At 41.1% G+C, this 19,477-nt stretch overlaps 1 protein-coding gene and 1 long non-coding RNA gene across 2 annotated transcripts in view; one reads left to right on the forward strand and one right to left on the reverse strand.

Annotated features, from left to right (window-relative positions):
• LOC136793606 (uncharacterized) overlaps positions 1-15,765 on the forward strand; it is a 106,177-nt gene extending 90,412 nt beyond the window's left edge. The window contains exons 2-3 of the long non-coding RNA XR_010839148.1: positions 9,130-9,305; positions 15,732-15,765. This is a non-coding gene — a long non-coding RNA (uncharacterized lncRNA). The remainder of the gene's footprint in view (positions 1-9,129; positions 9,306-15,731) is intronic.
• Positions 1-19,477, reverse strand: part of PDE11A (phosphodiesterase 11A) — a 429,207-nt gene that overhangs the window by 28,583 nt on the left and 381,147 nt on the right. The window contains exons 17-19 of the mRNA XM_059052757.2: positions 16,059-16,122; positions 9,202-9,276; positions 4,177-4,260 (exon numbers count right to left, since the gene is read on the reverse strand). Of these exons, the coding sequence (XP_058908740.1) occupies positions 4,177-4,260; positions 9,202-9,276; positions 16,059-16,122 (223 nt within the window). The remainder of the gene's footprint in view (positions 1-4,176; positions 4,261-9,201; positions 9,277-16,058; positions 16,123-19,477) is intronic.

Here is a 19,477-nt window from a genome sequence, read left to right on the forward strand (position 1 = left end):
TGTATCATTGAAATTCTAGGTGCACTGAGGTTTGAGTTGAGAATGAAAATAAAGGGCAAAACCTTCACCCGCTATTGCAAAGAGAGGCTCAGTGTGACGCTGCCGCATCAGGTTTTCTGTTTATCCCTAAGGCTGGTGCAGCAGTGACTTCAAAGTTTGATGGTGCCTGGGTTTTTCTTGTTTTTTTCTTCGTTCTTTCTTTTTGTTTTTTCTTCCTCCAAAGATGTTGAGCAGCAGGCTAATGGATCCCCAGCGGGATGCAAAGACAGCAGAAAGCACAGGAATCAGATGTCAATGTATTCCTCGGAGACACCCTGCTAGCACGGAGCTAACTAACTAGGGTTTTAGTCTTCTCTTGGGGGAACACGCTTTGATGGTTCCCTGCCCACTCTTGGCTTCCTATGTTTCCTGATTAAAATGCTGTCACAGATAAATCATGATTTCTGCCTGTTAGGACAATTTTCTATTTTTTTTTTTTTTTTAAGGAAAAGTTTGGAATCATAAGCTTAAAAAGATGAGCAAGTTCTGGAGAATTTTATACTCACATATAAACATATGTATATAAGCATGTCACATCTCCCTACTATAGAATCATCCATGGGTCTGGGACTGTTCTCTGCATGTTCTTTCCCTACCCATTATTTTATTAGATATAGCTATATATTTTCTGCCAGTCACTTTCAGTCAATTGCTAGATTGCTTAGGAAACTTCTTATTGAATAGATTTCAGGGGTTTGGGGGGTTCTCCTTGTTTGTCCTCAACACAGGCACAGATTGGAAATTGAAGGTGTCCCAGAGGTAAGAGTTTTGATTTTAAGTGTAATGGGCATCCAAAATGTACCGGTGTACTTTCTGTGGGTTCCCACCTATAAATAGCCCTTCAGGCACCAGAGACTATTGATAATCTACCCTTTGCTTGGAGGAGAGACAAAACTCAGCAAACTGGAGTGAAAGTGGAAAGAGCTTGATGTACTTTGACCAAGCACAACCCTCTCAAAACCATGAAGTGAAACCGATTTACCCAGTGAAAGTCAAAGAAGTCAAAAAGCTGCACTGAAACCATATCTGCATCTACTGCCCGGCTGCCCCCCCGCCCTCGTCTCCACAAGCCCCGTCCTGTCCCAGGCTGCACCCAGAAGCCTCAGGCACACAGTGCCTTTGTTTGGTCTCTGCCTTTGCTGGACCGCATCTCTCCACACTGCTCCTACTGCAAGGGGGGTCCTCATCGTGATGTAGGTATCATTTTGCTTCAGGCTCTACATGAGGCTTCTTGCCACCCAAACCTGCCCCACCTTGGGGTCAGCAGGGCCCTGGCCATTACGAGGACATCTCTTGGTCTCATAGCTACTGTTCTGTATCCTTTTGCCCTCTGCCCAGACTGACTCAGCCAAGCCACGTTGGATTCTTCTGTTCCGTAACGCAGACTATGTCATCTCTCACGGTCTGGGATTCGTGCCATCTGCATACTTTCCCGTTTGCCTCTATCCTCTCAGACTCCTTATCACTGCACTTTCACGTTAAAAACCCCAAATTGACCTCTCAGCAACAACCTGAGTTCCTGCAGACATTTTGACATTTGACCAGTGTCATAGCAGGGACCTTCCTTGCTTCGTGAGTCATTTCCTCAAGATTTTGTGTCTTCGCACTCATGGTGATTCCTGCCCACTGACGCATTCCATTACCTTTCTGGAGCATCAACAGTTAATGTGAGATTAAATAATCTCACCTTAACTCTCACGGTTAAATAATAAAAACCACCCAACTGCTTGAGATGGGACAAAATGAGAACTCTCCAGGGGCAAACTTAAAGTCACTCTGCAAGGTTTCAGTCTGAGGGCTTTTTGAAATGTTGGTTTCAAAATTATATATTATATATATATATAAATTATAAAGCATTATAAAGAATTTATAAATGAAATCCATGAGATTAAAAAAATAAGTGATGATAAGGAATTTTTTAAAAGAGCATGATTTTCATGCTTTGTTCACTGAGAAGATCCAGCAGCAGGTATGAATATGAACTTTTATAAACAGCTCCTTCCGCATTCCTCTTAAAATGCCATGACTTCCCCAGTTAAATAAGAAAAGATTGTAGGACAATATCCAGCAGAGGTGCAGTGAGGCAGTAGAAAGGCCATTACATCAAAACCAAGGCCACAGATGGGTAGGACAAAGCAAATTTGGTGGGAGTATCATATCACTTAAGCTTTCTATATGTCAATTTCCTGTGGATAAAAATAGCAGGTGTATCTAACGTCACAGATAGGGAGTAAAGTAAAACAGATGTGAAAAATCAGGAGTGATAATATGATGGGTTAATGTTACTCCTTAAATTCTGGAAGCTGCTATTTTCATTTGAAATTCAAGTAACTATCTTTTAAACCTGAAGATTTCAAAGTATTTAATGGGAAGTATAAAAGTAAGCCCAAATGATTGTGAACCAGTAATGAAGCACTTAAATTAACATGGAAAAGCACACGAGAGTCCTTTCCAGCATTTACTGTAACTAATCACATATGAAGGGTGTGTGGAGTTGGGTTCATTCCAAAGTAGCTTTTCAGACTAATACCAAAAATTTATCAGCCCCACAAATACATGTCTTCATCCTCCTAAGCTTTACCCACAGTAAAAGGAATTTATTAATTTCACGAATTCATCTCATTTATGGCCTAAGTGTGCACAGGAAAGTGAATAATGTTAAAAAATAATTCAACATGGGCGGTCAAGGTCAATTTAGCAAAGCAAGGTATACTTGACACAACAGCGATGGGCCTTACACATGGGGACCCAGCTTATTCAGAGACACCAGAGGATCAAGGATGGGAGACGCATATGGGAGAAAAGAGAGTTGAGGATCCTCTTACAATATCGTAGACATCATTCTTGATTTTCATCCAATCTTTCATTATTAAATAAAAGAGCATTATGTCCCATGAATAACTAAAACAATCTATTCTAGATTCTTTTAAAGCTTTACTTGTCTGATTTTATGCTGTCATGTATTTAATGGATAATATAATACAAATAAGAACTTACCTTTGTTGCTTATAGTCATTAAAAATTACATTTCCATCTTCAAGACAGTATTCTAGGTTTTTTTATTTGTTACTTTTATTTTTTTTTAGAGTAATGTGACAGGGCTCAGCAGTCCCTAAAAGTGCTGAAAGCGAAGTGGTAGATAAGCCTGAAACTTAATGGTTGTGAGGTCCTTAAAAAGCAATACTGTGTTTTTAATGGAGTTAGAGTGAGAAATGAAGCCGTTTTGCTTTCTCTGCATGTCTTTCTCACTTTGAAGTTAAAAAAGCAGCTCAGTCTGATTGAGGTAGGTAGGGGGTAAAGAACTGGCCAGGTTTTACACATGAAAGCAAATAACTTAGAAGCAGAATTAAAAGCCAATGCACACTAAACTGTGAGTGTTAACCCATGTCAGCCCTAATTCTACTCAAAAAGTGGAGTGTGAACATTCAAAGCTGAAGACACTAGTCTCCTTGCCAGGAGCAGGGTCCCAAACTCACGCAGCTGGGCTGGACAGGGAGTGCACCTTGCTCAGGGTTCAGTGGTTGCCATTTGTCATGCATCTCAGACAGAGGCCAATGTTTAAGATGGAAGGGGCTTTTCAAAACCCTGTGGCCCAGACCATGGGGTCAGAGCAGAAAACCATGTTTCATGGAACTCTCATGTCTAACATGATATTAATAAAAGTAAAAGAAAAACGTAAGAAAACAATGAGATTTCTATGGTCAGATGTTTGAGAAATTCAGAATTAATCAAGGTTAAACGTGTTTCTTTTCCAAAGGACTTCTCCGAGCCTTCAGTATTTTAATGTGCAGGAGAGGTTCCCTAATTATTGGGCCTGAGAGCTTTTTCTGAAAAGTTATGGGTGGATACTTATGTCCCATGGGGCACAGTTTGGGAAATACTGAGATAAAATATTACTATCCTTGGTTTACAGATGAGGGAGTTGAGGCCCAAGGAGAACTCGGGTCTCCGGCCTCCGAGTACCAAATCTTCCCAGGGGACCGATCAGAAATCTGAGAAAAGATAAACTGCAACCTTTTTTGGCAACACACATACCCTGGAAGGGTGTCCTAAAACTAATACTTCTGAAAGCGCGGTATACACACTCTTCTTTCCCGGCTCAGTCAGCACACACAGACCCTCCCAAGTCATGATTACCTGATACAAAGGCATACAGATGCTGTCGATCCACTCCAATTGCAACCGAGGCAGCTCATCCTTCCGGTTCCGATCAAAAATAGCCTAGAATGGGGGAGGAGAACCTTGCTTTATCACACTGGAGTCTTTTACAGGCGCTTTGTCAAACACTTTGTCACAATGATCTGATTTTTACCAACTGAACACCTCACAAACCACAATCAATCTTTACATGTACTTTCTTTTCCTTTATCTATGATGAGAAATAAAGTATTTTCACCTCTTTTTATGAGATTTGTAAATGAATTTATTTGAACTTTATAGCACGCAACTCCTTGGGGCCAAAATCTGTCTTCAGTTATAGGTAACTGCCACTAAATGAAGTCATCAGGTCACTGGTAATTGGGTACAAGTCAAAGGAAGGGGAAATGGTTTTTTTTGCTACAAAAATAGTGCAGGCTTTTATTTTTATAGCGAGAGAGCGTGGGATAGATTGGAAAAGTTCCTTAAAAGCAATTTCATTTAAATTTTTTTTTTTTTTTTTCGGTATGAGGGCCTCTCACTGCTGTGGCCTCTCCCGTTGTGGAGCACAGGCTCCGGACACACAGGCTCAGCGGCCACGGCTCACGGGCCCAGCCGCTCTGCGGCATGTGGGATCTTCCCGGACCGGGGCACAAACCCACGTCCCCTGCATCGGCAGGCGGACTCTCAACCACTGCTCCACCAGGGAAGCCCCAGAGTAATATTTTTTAAAGGAACATTTTGGACCAAGATTCACGCAGTTCACAAGAACCAGCCCTTCCTCCAGCATATTTCAGTCTTCTCCAAATGCTTAGTCCTCCTTCCTGATATTTACATTTCACATTACAATCAAGGATGAGCAGAGCCCGTAGGAGACGGTGACCTCCTCCCTAATTTGGAGGTATTTTCCTCAGTGGCGCCCTTCTATCTTCTGTGACCTCAGCAGCGCCCTTCTGTCTTCTGTGATCTCAGTGGCGCCCTTCTATCTTTCTGTGACTTCAGCAGCTAGTGATTTGAGCCCCACCCACTCCCACCCTTGTTCCTAAGTCTGAAGGATGCAGGATTTCTCAACATATCTGAACCAAGGAGATATCGTGAATCTGCCCTCACCACCTATGTGAACACCAAAATGATGTGGATGCCACATTTTATTTAGAGGAAAGACGAAACCTACTGTAAGACCATAGGCAGGGCAGGGTTGCTTCTTAGACCCTGGCCTTACTCCTTAGGAATAAAGGGAGGGACAGTCTCACTGGCATAGAATGGGCAGTGTTTGTCCGAGGACTCTATCTCAGCCATCCAATTCCAACTGATTGTCTTTCTCTTTATGTCTGCCCAACGGAATATGTCACTTCTTTTTTTTTAAATTTTCTTAACTTTATAATATCATAACGCTTAAAGGCTGGGAATGAGGAGAGAATGGGTACCTGCCCCAATCATCCATCCAGTGATAGATAAAAATTTAGGGGCTGGTGGCGCAGTGGTTTATTTTTAAAAAATAAATTTATTTATTTATTTTAATTTTTGGCTGTGTTGAGTCTTCATGGCTTTATCTAGTTGCAGCAAGTGGAGGCTGCTCTTCATTGCAGTGCACGGGCTTCTCATTGCGGTGGCTTCTCTTGTTGTGGAGCATGGGCTGTAGGCACGCGGGCTTCAGTAGTTGTGACACACGGCCTCAGCAGTTGTGGCTCGCGGGCTCTAGAGCGCAGCCTCGATACTTGTGGCGCATGGGTTTAGCTGCTCTGTGGCATGTGAGATCTTCCAGGACCAGGGCTCGAACCTGTGTCCCCTGCATTGGCAGGCAGATTCTTAACCACTGCACCACCAGGGAAGTCCAACCACAGTCAATTTTAGAACATTTTTATCACCCCATGGAAAAAAAAAATCACATATTGATTAGCAGTCGCTCTTCATTCTTCCTCAAACCCCCCAAGACATAGGCAGCCACTAATTCACTCTCTATCTCTATGGATTTGCCTATTCTGCACATTTCATGTAAATGGAATCATATGATATGTGGTATTTTGTGACCAGCTTCTTTCACCTAGCATAATGTTTTCAAGGTTCACCCCTGTAAGCATGCATCAGCACTTCAATCATTTTTATTGCCAAATGATATTCCCTTGTATCATTATTGTATACCATATTTTATTTATCCACTCATCAGTAGATGGACATTTGGGTTGTTTCGACTTTTTGGATATTATATATAATGCTACAACAAACATTCAAGTTTTTGTGTGGATGTATGTTTTCACTTCTCTTGGGGCTATACCTAGAGGTAGAATTGCTGGCCACATGGTAACTCTAATGTTTAATGTTTTGAGGAACTGCTGAACTGTTTTCCAAAGCAGCTGCATCATTTAAATTCCCACCAGCAATGTACAAAAAGTTCCAATTTCTCCACATCCTTGCCAACTCTTGTTATTGTCTTTTTGATTATAGTCATCTTAGTGTGTGTGAAGTGGTATCTCAGTGTGGTTTTGATTTGTATTTCCCTGATGACTAATGATTTTGAACATTTTTTTTCATGTGCTTATTGGCCATTTATATGTGTTCTTTAGGGGAATGTTTATTCAGATCCTTTACCCATTTAAAAAAATTGGGTTGTCTTTCTATTGAGTTGTAATAGTTGTTACATATTCTAGATACTAGGCCCATATCAGATATATGCTTTGTGAATAATTTTTCCCATTCTGTGAGTTGTCTTTTCACTTTCTTGATAGTGTCCTTCAACACACAAAGTTTTACGTTTTGATGACATCCAATTTCTCTATTTTATCTTTTGTTCGTTGTGCTTTTGGTATCATATCTAAGACACCATTGCCAAATCCAATCCAGAAGATTTATATCTTGCTTTCTTCTAAGAGTTTTATAGTTTCAGCTCTAACATTTAGGTCTATGATACATTTTGAGTTTATTTTAGGCTATGGTGAGAGATAGGGTCCATCTTCATTTGCATGTGCTATCCCGTTGTCCCTGTGCCATTTGGTGAAAAGATTATTTTTCCCCCATTGCATTATCTTGGCACCCTTGCCAAAAATCAGTTGACCATAACTGTAAGGGGTCATTTCTGGACTAGTCACTTATTAACAAATGTTTGATGAGTGTATGAGATACCACTTTGTCTTGTGTTTTCCCTTTACAGAATTTTGCATCTTGTAATTGATTATTGGTGATTATTTATTTAATGTCTATATTTCCCACCAGTTGACAAGCTTCTTGAGGGCAAGAAAGATGGTGCCTTGCTCATGGCTGGATGCACTGTGTCCAGCTTCATGCTTGATACTTGAAGGTGTTCAAGCATGTGCTATTAACTGACTGACTGCTTCCAGTATTAATCTGGATGTTGCCCAGATTAGCCCTTTGTCTTCATGAAGTTACTTTAGTGACCTTTAGGACTATGACACCTGAGAGGGCTCTTGGACAATTTTATTCCTAAATATCATGGAATAATGGGCACAGCAGGTGTCCAATCTGGGTGTGTGCATTTCCAGACATTTCTGGAAAAGCACTAATGTGGGATAGCCCTGCCACAGCAGTTAGGCCTGAGGAGATAGTCATATGCCGTGTTAAGTAGGCTTTTGTGGGGAGAGAGCAGCACTTACAGCTATGTATCCACCACACAATTAATTTCATTTATGTCTCCAGAAAAACCCTTACCTGAGCCTACAAAAATTCCTTAGTGCTGCACCTGCCAGCTTGCCAATGCTGTCAACTGACTCATATTTTTTTCATTTAATTAAATAACCTGTGGTTTTGCTGCACTGTAAACCCTTCAGAGGAGGCCTCTGAAACAGTTTTTTAAAGAGGAGAAAATCATTTATTTGAAAATAGATATACATATAGCTGACAGAAATTTGAGTTGTGCTACGTTTTACACATTAACTATGTATCCCAATCTAGCATCTGTATTTTATAACCAAATTTGGTGACATCACCAAAGAAGAACAAAGGGATGTGTTGAAAACAGTATAAATAGATATTGCTTTGGAAACTAAAATAATTGTTGGGTGTTTTACCTTATGTAGTCTTTCTGACCTTTGTAGGTAAACAACAAATAAAGAATAGTCAAAATTAGTAAGTCTGTGAGTTCTTTAAGCTAGGAGCTAGTTCTGCTGCTTTTCCTTGTCTTTAAAAGTCAGCAAAGAAAGGTGTTTTAAAACTTGAAGCTCTTATAAATAACTCCAAATATTCAAAACTGAGTTGATTTGAATCCTCATAAACAGATACTCTTGACAATTTACACATTCCTTGGGCTGCAATGACTCTTCTGTGCTGTGGCAGGCTTTAGAATACTCTGGACCATTCTTTGAGTCCTTAGGTGATATGTTTGAAGCTACCCATTCATTAAGAATAAAGAGGCCACCCTCTCCTTGAGGGTGGTGACTGAGGCATTTATATCTTTGTCTTCTGATGAGTAAAAACAGAATCATCCTTAGCCTACAGTAAGCATTCTCAAATAATAATTGAATGGATGAATCCAATCTAAATAGCATTTCAGTCAGCAGAACTTAGTTCCCCAGATGCAACTTCTCATTTCGCAAAAAAGGAAAAGAAACAGAGACTTGATTTGCTTTTGGGGTTTTGGAAAGTTCAAAATTGGAAAGTAAAATCCAGAATATCCATTATTTACTGCACCTGCCTGTTCTAGCCCATCAAGGCTGGACAGCTTGCTCGCCTTTAACTTTTTTCTGTATTTCTGTTTCAAAGTAGCCACTGACCAAATATGAAATGCCAGACCTAGGCTTTGAGTTATTCAAATACCTACTCTGGGATCCTCCCTTGCGCCTACTTCTCCCACTGTGGGAGTACAGGAAATGCTTGTTAAGTAGATCAGCCCTGTTAATCAGAAACCTGGGAATAAGAGTGTTTAGCATCTAAGTTCAATTAAAGCTTCAAACTTTCAAGAGTGCTTCCTTAAATCCATTCTCTGTCTTTCCCATTTTCAAGGTGTGATTTGAAGTTATTTTTGAAAATGTCATTCAAAAGGGTAAATACGTCATAAGAAAAGGAAGAACTTACTGAAGGAGTGAGTTTGAGTTCTGCCCTCTCCCGATCTCCTTGTTCAAAGAACTCGCTGGTTACAAGTTCAGCCACCTGAAACACAGAAATATTTAAATTGACAGGTATGTGTAATTCATCACGAGACACAGAAGTTATTTCTGGCTTATGTGTATGGTAGTTATCTTCAAGACAGACAATCATTTAAAAAGCTTATGAGTAAGTACATTAACCTTTTGTGTTTAAAGGTATTATAGAATTTAATCAATGAAACTGATTTCCTTTTAATCAGAAGAACTTGTGCAATGTTTTTTAATTTATTTTTGTTGAAATAGAGTTGAAGTGCAGTTGCAATGTATCCTTAGACACATGCCGATAGACCATCTCTGACAGTAGAGCTTATATATACACATGAGGCACCAGGTTGCCACCTTCAAAGCAGGAAATGTTCTTATCCAGAAATATGAAGCAAATAATAACCTAATAATAACTGATATTATTATAATATATTATTATACTATATTTGTAATAATAATTCAGCCAACATTCGGTTGTTTCTGTGCAGATTCTTTACTTTGTCGCATACTTGTATTTTTTTTTTTTTTTTTTTTTTTGCGGTAAACGGGCCTCTCACTGTTGTGGCCTCTCCCGTTGCGGAACATAGGCTCCGGACGCACAGGCTCAGCGGCCATGGCTCACGGGCCCAGCCGCTCCGCGGCATGTGGGATCTTCCCGGACCGGGGCACGAACCCGTGTCCCCTGCATCGGCAGGCGGATTCTCAACCACTGCGCCACCAGGGAAGCCCTCGCATACTTGTATTTTAATATGTTTGGTTTCATCTTGCCATCACAAAAACTCCTTAACCACGTCACCCTGCCAGTATTTATGTGCACTCTGGAATGGATACATCCAGGGCCCACCCCTTACTTCCTACAGTAGCCATCAGTCAAGGGGCAGAACTAATGCTAGATTCACTGTTCATACCAGACTTTTACAGTATATTATGATATAGTCTGAAGAATGTGATTTGGTCTTCAGGCTGTCTCAATCCATGTACTAAATAACAGTGTTTATTTATGGTGGGTTCTAGTTGGTACAGCACAATGGGATGGCTGTTCTAACCCAAACCACAGAGATTTTTTCCAAAGTAAGGACACATATTTTTCTACTTTTCATCCATTAGTGTGGATGGTCAGAAGCTACTGATCATGGTCAAGCTTACAGAGATTTTCTTCTTCCCCAAGCCCTGTGCTTCTACTGATAGTTTTATGGGAAGCAAACTGATGTAACAGATAAGTGCTGAACGGGTGTTTTCAACAACACTCTGATGTACATCTAGGATATCTCTGAGGTGAACTAGCTGGATTACAAAATATTGGAAGAGCAGAAAAGAAATACCAGACAACTTGATGGCAAGAAGATCTGGATCCCCGGACTAATTTTTCTCTATTCCAGGCTCTTTAAAGATGAGGTTTTTAGGTCTGGCAAAGGTTAGAGTGGTTTAATTTTGGTCAAGTGCAGAGAATCAAGAAAATTTACCTAAAGTGTATCTCTCAGGAGATTTGTCAACCATAAATGGTAACCATTGCCAAAACTTAACAACAACATCTAATACCCACACGCACATCTGAGAGTAGCAAGTATGCAGTCATTTATTAAAAAATAGAATGGCCAGTTCAGATTTTAAACATTTTAAAAATTCAACAGCATAAAACCAGTTGGAACTGACTCAATTTTTCTAGGACCTGGTTCACTTGTCTCTCTCCAGTCTCTGCCACTGCCTTTCACTTTAGCACTCCAGGCCTCTCTCATTGGTCTCTGGCCTTCCTTTTGAGAAGAAATGGTCCCCTAAGGACCTGGCCTCATTATTCAGTTCCCAGAACTCTCCCTCAGAATCCTCTGAGGTGGATCTTTTGCACTAAAGAATGCATGTGTGCGTATCAGGTAACACGGAGGTGGGAGTCCTGCAGAGGTCAGTAGCCCCTGGAAAGCAAAGAAATTAAAACAAAATCCTTTTCCTTGAGCTTTCTAAAGTGGTCTTGGGTATTTCCCCTGTGCTTCTTTCTCAGCTCAACTTGTACCACTGTTTCATGTGTACTTAAAATCCCAATCAGGACTATTAAGTGGCTCCTGACTGAATTTTTTTATTAAAAAAGGAAATTGAGATGCTAATCAGGCCTTGGGGGCTGACTGGGGAAACCCACATGCTTAGGGTCATGTGTGGGAGGAAGGCAAAGTGAAATAGACACCAGTGAAAACACATTTTGAAAGGGAATTTTAAAAAAATCAACATCCAGGAAATTGGAAATATATTTCTATTCTTAAAATAAGTTTCTATTGTTTTTGTCTGTTTCCTAAAATCCTATTAGAAGTGAGTAAGGTTTTGAAAATACCTAACCAATTCAGATACAAACACAAATGAGATCTACAGTTTAAGAGTTGTGACAAGATTTCTGATGGAAACATTTGGAAAAAGATGGTTTTGTGTTTTATTTCCCTGACCTCATGAGTTTCTGCACTGGTCGGCAGAAGATCAAATCTTAAAAATAAAATAATATTTATATCAGTGACCAAGAAGACCACCTACAAGTGGCCATTGGGCCTCTTCGTTCTATAGTCTCAATGCGGAAACTTTTTGCCTTTCAAGTACTTTGGTCACTTTCTGGCTCCCACGTGGGCTGCTGCTCCTTTAGTTGTGACATGCATTTCACTGGGGTCCTGAAGGCCCTGGCAGATCATCCCTCATCTACCCCCTTTCTAATCTTCTTTATTTTTCCCCCAGTTCCCCTAACTTTCTCCTACTCTCCACTACCTTCCACCCCTATCACAGGGGCCACTCTCAATACTACACTTTTTCCCACTACCTGGAAGAGCCACTTACATATTCTCTGAAGTTTATTCCCAAACTGTACTGTAAGGGAGGACTTTCCACACTGGGGAAGGGAAGGGTGGGCAGAGATGTAGAAATAAGCAACGCAACCACACAAATCCTTCACCATAACCTGCTTTATGTAACTTCAAGCATGTCACACTAAAACGAAAACCAAGGCATTGGAAGAGAGCTATTCATTGGAGGAGAGTCTACAGGAAAACTGCACCACCTGCACTGAACTGTGATGTGAGCAAGACATAAACTTTCATTTGTGCTAAGCAACTAAAATTTGAGATTATATTTGTTACTGCAGCAAAGCCTAGCTTAGCTTTGACTAACAAAAATTGGTATGGAAGTGAGGTAGTGCTATTAAACAGAAAGGAAGGGAAGGAAGGAAGAGAGAAAGGGAAAGGAAGGAAGAAAAGAAAGAAAGACCCTAAAATATGTGGCATCGGCTTGGGGGCCAGGTATTTATAAAACAGTGAGGTTATTAGAAGCTATGAGGATGATGATCCATGTTACACAGTGGCAAAATGTTTTGTACAGTTCTCATGGAAATAAAGCAAACAATGTACCCAGTGAATTTATAGCCTTAGGGGAAGAGACTGGAAAACAAAGTTAATAGCATGTGATGGTTGCTGTTGACTGTTTTGCTAGGTATTGTAAGAAGTGAGCTCAGAAAAGGGCTAGCAGGTCTATAACCAGGAATGAAAGGGAATAGAGAAAGTCACAAATTCAGGATCTTGTAAGGATAGAATATGCTGCTTCTTAATCCCAAACTGTGAAAATAAAAATTGAGATACAGGGCTTCCCTGGTGGTGCAGTGGTTGGGAGTCCGCCTGCCGATGCAGGGGACGCGGGTTCGTGCCCCGGTCCGGGAGGATCCCACGTGCCGCGGAGCGGCTGGGCCCGTGAGCCATGGCCGCTGCGCCTGCGCGTCCGGAGCCTGTGCTCTGCAACGGGAGAGGCCATGACAGTGAGAGGCCCGCGTACCGCAAAAAAAAAAAAAAAAAAAAAAAAAAATTGAGATACACTTTGAATGACAAAGGCTGATCAAGACTCAGCCTTGCAACAAGAATCAAATTGAAGGTGTGGCCAGTAACACATAGTTAGCAACTATGAATGAATTAGGTGGCACATACAACATCCTTTTAGTTAGACAAAATGGCCCAGAAAAATGATTTAACGACATGGTTTCCTCACCGGTGCCAAATACTAGACCCCAAGTACTAGGAATTAACTGCTGATAGAGGAAGAAAGATGTATGTATGCTATATTTCCTTGTTCCTGAATATAAGGAAGCAAAGAAATACAGTAGATCTAAGAAGGTTGTATAGAATCTAACTGTGGATGTAGTTATTAGCAAATGGAAATGACTGGAATCAAAGACCTAAGAAGGTGACTAAATGTGCCCCAAAACCCCACAAGCCTTTGACTATTTAAAACTTAAAACAAGACTTGGGTCTTCAAACTTCTTGACGGGGGAAGCAGGCTGAGAAAGCTGCTTGGCCTTTGAATCTAGCCAAGGAGGATAATGGAAAAGGAATAATTTCCTAGGGGGGATCTAAAGGCCATGGAAAATATGTAATTGGGCAGCATCTCGCTGAGAATCAGGGCCCACCACAGAGTAGAAGGTCCTCCCAGAGAATGCCCAGTGGGATTTTGGAATTGGTGTGGACCCCTAACTGCCAAATATTGCCATCTCTTGCCTTTCTAAATGGGATTGTCATAATGAGTATTTTGTGGAGTGGGTGTTACGTGCTGCATTTTGGGTGTGTGTGAGTCTTTAGTTCATCTTTAGTTTAATCTTTACAGACCTGCTGTAGAGATGAGCACATATCACCCAGAGATCCTGGACTTCCAGCTTAATATCACGACTGATGGGATATTTGGGTCAACTCCCTTGGAGGGGGCAGGGGATGAGTATATTTTGCCTGGAGGAAGGAGAGTGAATCACATTTTTGGTGATTAGAAGGGCAAACAGTGGTAGTCATGTTTTCACCAACTATTTCTGGCTTTCTACTTTCTGGGCACATGGAAGGCTGGGCACTTCCTGGCTGGGTGGGGTCTTGTGACCAAGTTCTGGCCAATGAATTGCAGGGGGGGACAGCATTTAACTTCCAGTGTAAGACCCACCCTGGCCTCTGCTGGAATGATCCAGACAGTAGCTGCTCCCTCAGCCCCAGTCCAGGATGAGGACAGAAGCTCCAGCCAAGCCCAGAGGCACATGCCTCCAGGTGATGTGTTAGTTTAAAACACTGAGATTTTGAGCTTAGTGATAACATAGCCCATTCTGCCAACACACTTGCATCATTTAAAAATGCTGATTAGGGCTTCCCTGGTGGCACGGTGGTTGAGAATCTGCCTGCTAATGCAGGGGACACGGGGTTCGAGCCCTGGTCTGGGAGGATCCCACATGCCGCGGAGCAACTGGGCCCGTGAGCCACAACTACCGAGCCTGCGCGTCTGGAGCCTGTGCTCTGCAACAAGAGAGGCCGCAAGAGTGAGAGGCCCGCGCACCGCGATGAAGAGTGGCCCCCGCTTGCCACAACTAGAGAAAGCCCTCGCACAGAAACGAAGACCCAACACAGTAAAAATAAATAAATAAAAATGAATAAACTCCTACCCCCAACATCTTCTTTAAAAAAAAAAAAAGCTGATTAGTGCCTCCTGTGTAAGAAAGCATAAAACACTTAGAATGAAGGCTTTGGAACCTCATCTGCTAGGATTTGAATTCCTCGCTCCACCACTTACCAGCTATATGCCTCAGGCTACGTATCCTTTCTAAGCCTCACTTTTCCCATTGGTGAAATAGGAATAATCACTGTATTAGTTTCCTAGTGCTGTCATAAATTACCACAAATTTGATGGCTTAAAGCAACAGAAACTTATTCTCTCAAAGTTCTGGAGGCCAGGAGTTCAGTATCAGTTCACTGGACAGAAATCAAGGTGTTGGTAGGGCCATGCTCCCTCTGGAGGCTCTAGGGGAGAATCTGTACTTTGCCTCTTCCAGTTTCTGGTGGCTGCCAGAAACTTGTGATTGAATTTAAGGCCTACCTGGGTAATCCAGATAATGATGATGATAATGATAAAGATGGTCCTTAACATAATCACGTCTGCAAAGACCCTTTCTCCTTCTAAGGAAAAACCATTTACAGGTTCCAGGGATTAGGACCTGATATCTTTGGGTTGCCATTATTCAGCCCACTACAGTCACAATACCCACCTCAGAGGATTTTTGAGGATTAAATGATATAATACTCATAAAGCAGTCATTTAACATTGGTTATTTAGTCAATACATTTTAGTTTTTTATTTTTATATGAATGTATCTTATTTTCCCTTAAATGTCGAGTCTCAGGATACCAAGTTATCATTTTAGACCCCACAGCCCATCTAGTAGGTGCCTCATAAAACCAAAAGAGCTATTAACCAAATACTATCAAGGTAATAAAGGATCTTTAGTTGGGTAGTTATGGGATTAAAAACTATTCTAGCTCTAGAACTAACACTTTGGGGCAGTAAAACCAGATAGGTGGTAAAGGCATTAAATTTGGGATACAAAGTAAATTAGATACTGCACATTTTGGCCAAAGAGCCCTCTGATCTCTAAATAGATTTTATAGAAAGCAAAAAATAGAAATTCCTTTTTATTCTTGTTTTTTTTTTTTTCTTCAGATGTGAAAAACTGGACCTTGTACTAAAACACGGTTACCTATTCAAGAACACTACGTATGAAACTCCTGCCTTAAGAAATGGTCAAGGTGTTATTTGGATTTAGTGCATTAAAAACAATCTTACAGAGTCAGAAATATTATTTCTCAGTGGAATCACGATAAAGAAAGGCTGGGCAATAAACCGTCGCCTTAAACCTCCTGCTATTTTTTACACCACGTTAATACTGATGCAAATTGACTCAGGTTTCAGTGCCTGGTAGACAGGGCTCTGGGAATACTGTCCCCCCTGTCCCTCCTCGGCTGAGCCCTGCCATTAATCACCACTTGCCTGTCTGGAGATCTCCCACGGTTTGGTCACAGCTCCAAGGTCACAGGCTGTCATTAACATTGATCTGAAAAACAGAACCAAACAAAACAGCCTGAATAATCTTTTGTTGCATTCCTAAACAAACCCGTCCTAGATACATACATAAATAAAATGGGACCGCGGCCAGCTTACATCTTCTTTTCCTCAACAAGGGCAGCACTGTTTATAGACCCATGTTTAGCACCTCCATCATGTGGCTGCACTACTTCGGAAGACAAAGCTTGCACACACTCTCGGTGGCCCTTTTGTTTTGCCTGCGGCAGATCAAGGAAAGCCAAGCACTGCTTTCTCTATACCTGAACTAAGCAAGCTATGCTTAAAATAATTTGTAATGGATGATGCTTTTTATTTTTAACTCTCAGCAAGGTAATCAGTATATAATACTCTATACATAGCTCATAAACCTGTTTACCAATGTATCACTGATTGATAAGGACGGAAGAAAACCCACACCAAAAAGGCGAACCACATGCCCGGTTAGGGGCTCCTGAATTTTCTTTCTTTCTTTTCTTTTTTTTTAAAAATTTTTATTGGAGTACGGTTGCTTTACAATGTTGTTTTAGCTTCTACTGCACAGCAATATGAATCAGCCATACGTATACGTATATCCCCTCCCACTTAGGATACCACAGTGCATAAGTAGAGTTCCCTGGGCTATACAGTATGGTCCCATCAGTTGTCTATTTTATACATAGTATCAACAGTGTATATGTGTCTCCTGCATTTAAGATTTACGGGGAAGAACCACACAGTTTGACTCCAGTTTACTACCTGGCTACAACCATGTTTTATAAGCATTACGAAGAAGAAACATTCAGCTACAGCTTTCATTAATTTGAGCCCATAAGAAAGCACAGGAAATATCTGAATCAGATTTTTGAGGGGCAGATTTCTATTGGTTTAGAAATCTAGAATCCACATTGAAACCTGGATATAAAAAACAGGGGGAACAATTCAAGTTGTAGATAGCTCTTGTGCTTCTAATTGGATGTGGTGAGAAGGGAAAAATCAGGCACACTCTTTGTCCAAAATCTGCTTTCTTTTACTAAAACCAGCAGCGCACGATGAAAACTAACGAAGGATCTGAGCTGGGAAAGCACATCTTGGCTAACTCCTTTTGGAAGAAAGGGGTGTGTTGTCGAAGGTCAGAGGCTGCCCTGATGTCAGGTGTTAACATTTCATACCCTGCCGGATTCTACTGCCTTGGAAACATGTCTGCTTCCCAGATGGCAGAGCACGCCTGGATGGTGGTAGGGTTTGTGTAACTTCTCCAGGAAACCCTCCAGGGAACAAGGTAGACCCGCAGATAACAATAGGTCATTCAAAGCACAACCAGGCAGCGCCAGCATGAGCAGCGCTCTAGGAATCAGGCAGCGTCTAATTCCAAACACTCATGTGCTAAGCCTTGTGCAAAGAGACACATCGGTCTATTCTTCGTACTTCATCTTTTGTGACGAGTACTTCTACAGTGCTTACATGTGCCTGCCTCTGTACTAAGTACTTTACCAACTACCTACTAACTATTAACTAAATGACTCCTCATCACAAGATGCTGTTATTTCTATTTTACAGAGAGGTCAATGGCAGCATGGAGAGATTAAGTAACTTTCCCAAAGTGTGTAAAGGATTCAGGATTCTGTGCTTATCGCAAAGCTGCCAGAACCGCTCTTGCTAAACTCCAGTGATTCTCATTTTAGGTTCTGCTGGTACCAGAGAGGGATATGACTGTAGATAACGCATTAGATTTTGTAGTCTCTCTCCCAGACAGGAAATAATCTCTGTGAGGTTGCCTACTTGTACCATAGTTGGATAATTACTTAAGTTCCATCTGCTTGATAATTTGAAACTTACGTCTCAAATTCATATCAACATTAATCAGTCAATCAACAAGTTTATTGAGCATCTGCTAGGTGCTCTGATGATAAGAATTCTAATAGCTACCACTTATTGAAGAGGCATTAGAGGGTGATTTACATAGTCTCTATATGAGGTAGGGATATTATTATTATCTCCAATTTACAAAGTGCTTTGCATTCCTGGATCAGAGAGGTCGGGTACCTTGCCTGAGGTTACACTGCTAGGAGCTATAAAAGCTAGGATTGGGATCCGAACAGTCTGACAGAAGAGTCTCTACTTTCAATGAATACTCTGCAGTGGAGCAGAAAGTCTGTACAGAGAAGGAAGACTGAAACAGGCTGGGAGGGAGGACGGTGGAGTGTCTGAAACCTTTATCCAATTGGCGTGGGGAGTCAATGAAGGTTGGGGACACAGGAGGAACCTGGCCAGAGCTTCAAGGAGAGAACTTTAGGTAGTAGATATTGCAAATAGTTTAAAGAAGTAGAGAATGGAAGCAGAGAGACAGTAGGAAAGCATAAATTGATAAGGGCATAAAACAAAGGAGGGGAGAGGGGAAACAAAGTCAAGGATAGGGCTGGGAGCTTGCACAGGAAGAATGAACAGAAGAGGCGAATGGGTAGTTTTACCTTATTTTTCAGATCAAGCCTCTGTACTTGAAAGGCCCTCTCTAAAATATGAGAGCAGGGAGGGAGTTTGTAAGAACTGTTTGAGTTTTGAGGTGCTCATAATTCTAGTGCATTTTAGAGTTAGGTGGTGCAATCTGCTTAGTGCAATTGCAGGAATGAATGGTCAGGAATGTCCTCTGTGGGTGGGAAGAGGACGGTGTGTTCCTAGGGTATCTGAGACTCGCAGCAGCTCCTTGTTATGATGCCTCTCCTCCTCTAGGCGCCAAAATTATTTGAATAATTATCTTTCGATAATAATTATTTTCTTGTTTTTCTCTAGTTTTAAAAGCATTAGCAACTCAAAAGGAATACACTGTAATTTAAAAGATATATCCAAATTCAGTACAAGATTACACGTATGAACTGAAATTTATGCTTACCATACAAAAAGATTACACCTCTCAGTCTGCACTCTGTTTCACTGTTTTAAATTTTAAACACAAATACAGACCCCAAATGGTCAACGTAAAATGACAGAACAGAAGTTACTCAAGTTCTGTTTCTTTATCTTTAACATCACCGAGCTATCATTGTTTATTCTGAATATACTGTTTAAAAGCAGAAAGGTGACATTCTCGGAGGTTGGAGACACAAACTGCATCTGGAGTGGGTGCAGAAAGTTCCGAACCGTTAGCAACTTACTCTTGAAAATGTGTCCCGAGTCCACCTGTGCTAGGGGCTGATGGAATAACTGGGCGTTCTTGGAATTAACTTACATGTACGATAGATGCACAATGAAAGGATAAGTAATAATGTGCTACGTTGAAGCTTTCACGGCAATTATTTTGATACTCAACAGTAATCTCAGCCATTGTTTAGAATTTATTCCAACAAAAGATTTTTCTCTGGGAGGAGTGT

Source organism: Kogia breviceps, chromosome 2 (genome assembly GCF_026419965.1).
Source record: "Kogia breviceps isolate mKogBre1 chromosome 2, mKogBre1 haplotype 1, whole genome shotgun sequence".
NCBI lineage: Eukaryota > Metazoa > Chordata > Mammalia > Artiodactyla > Physeteridae > Kogia > Kogia breviceps.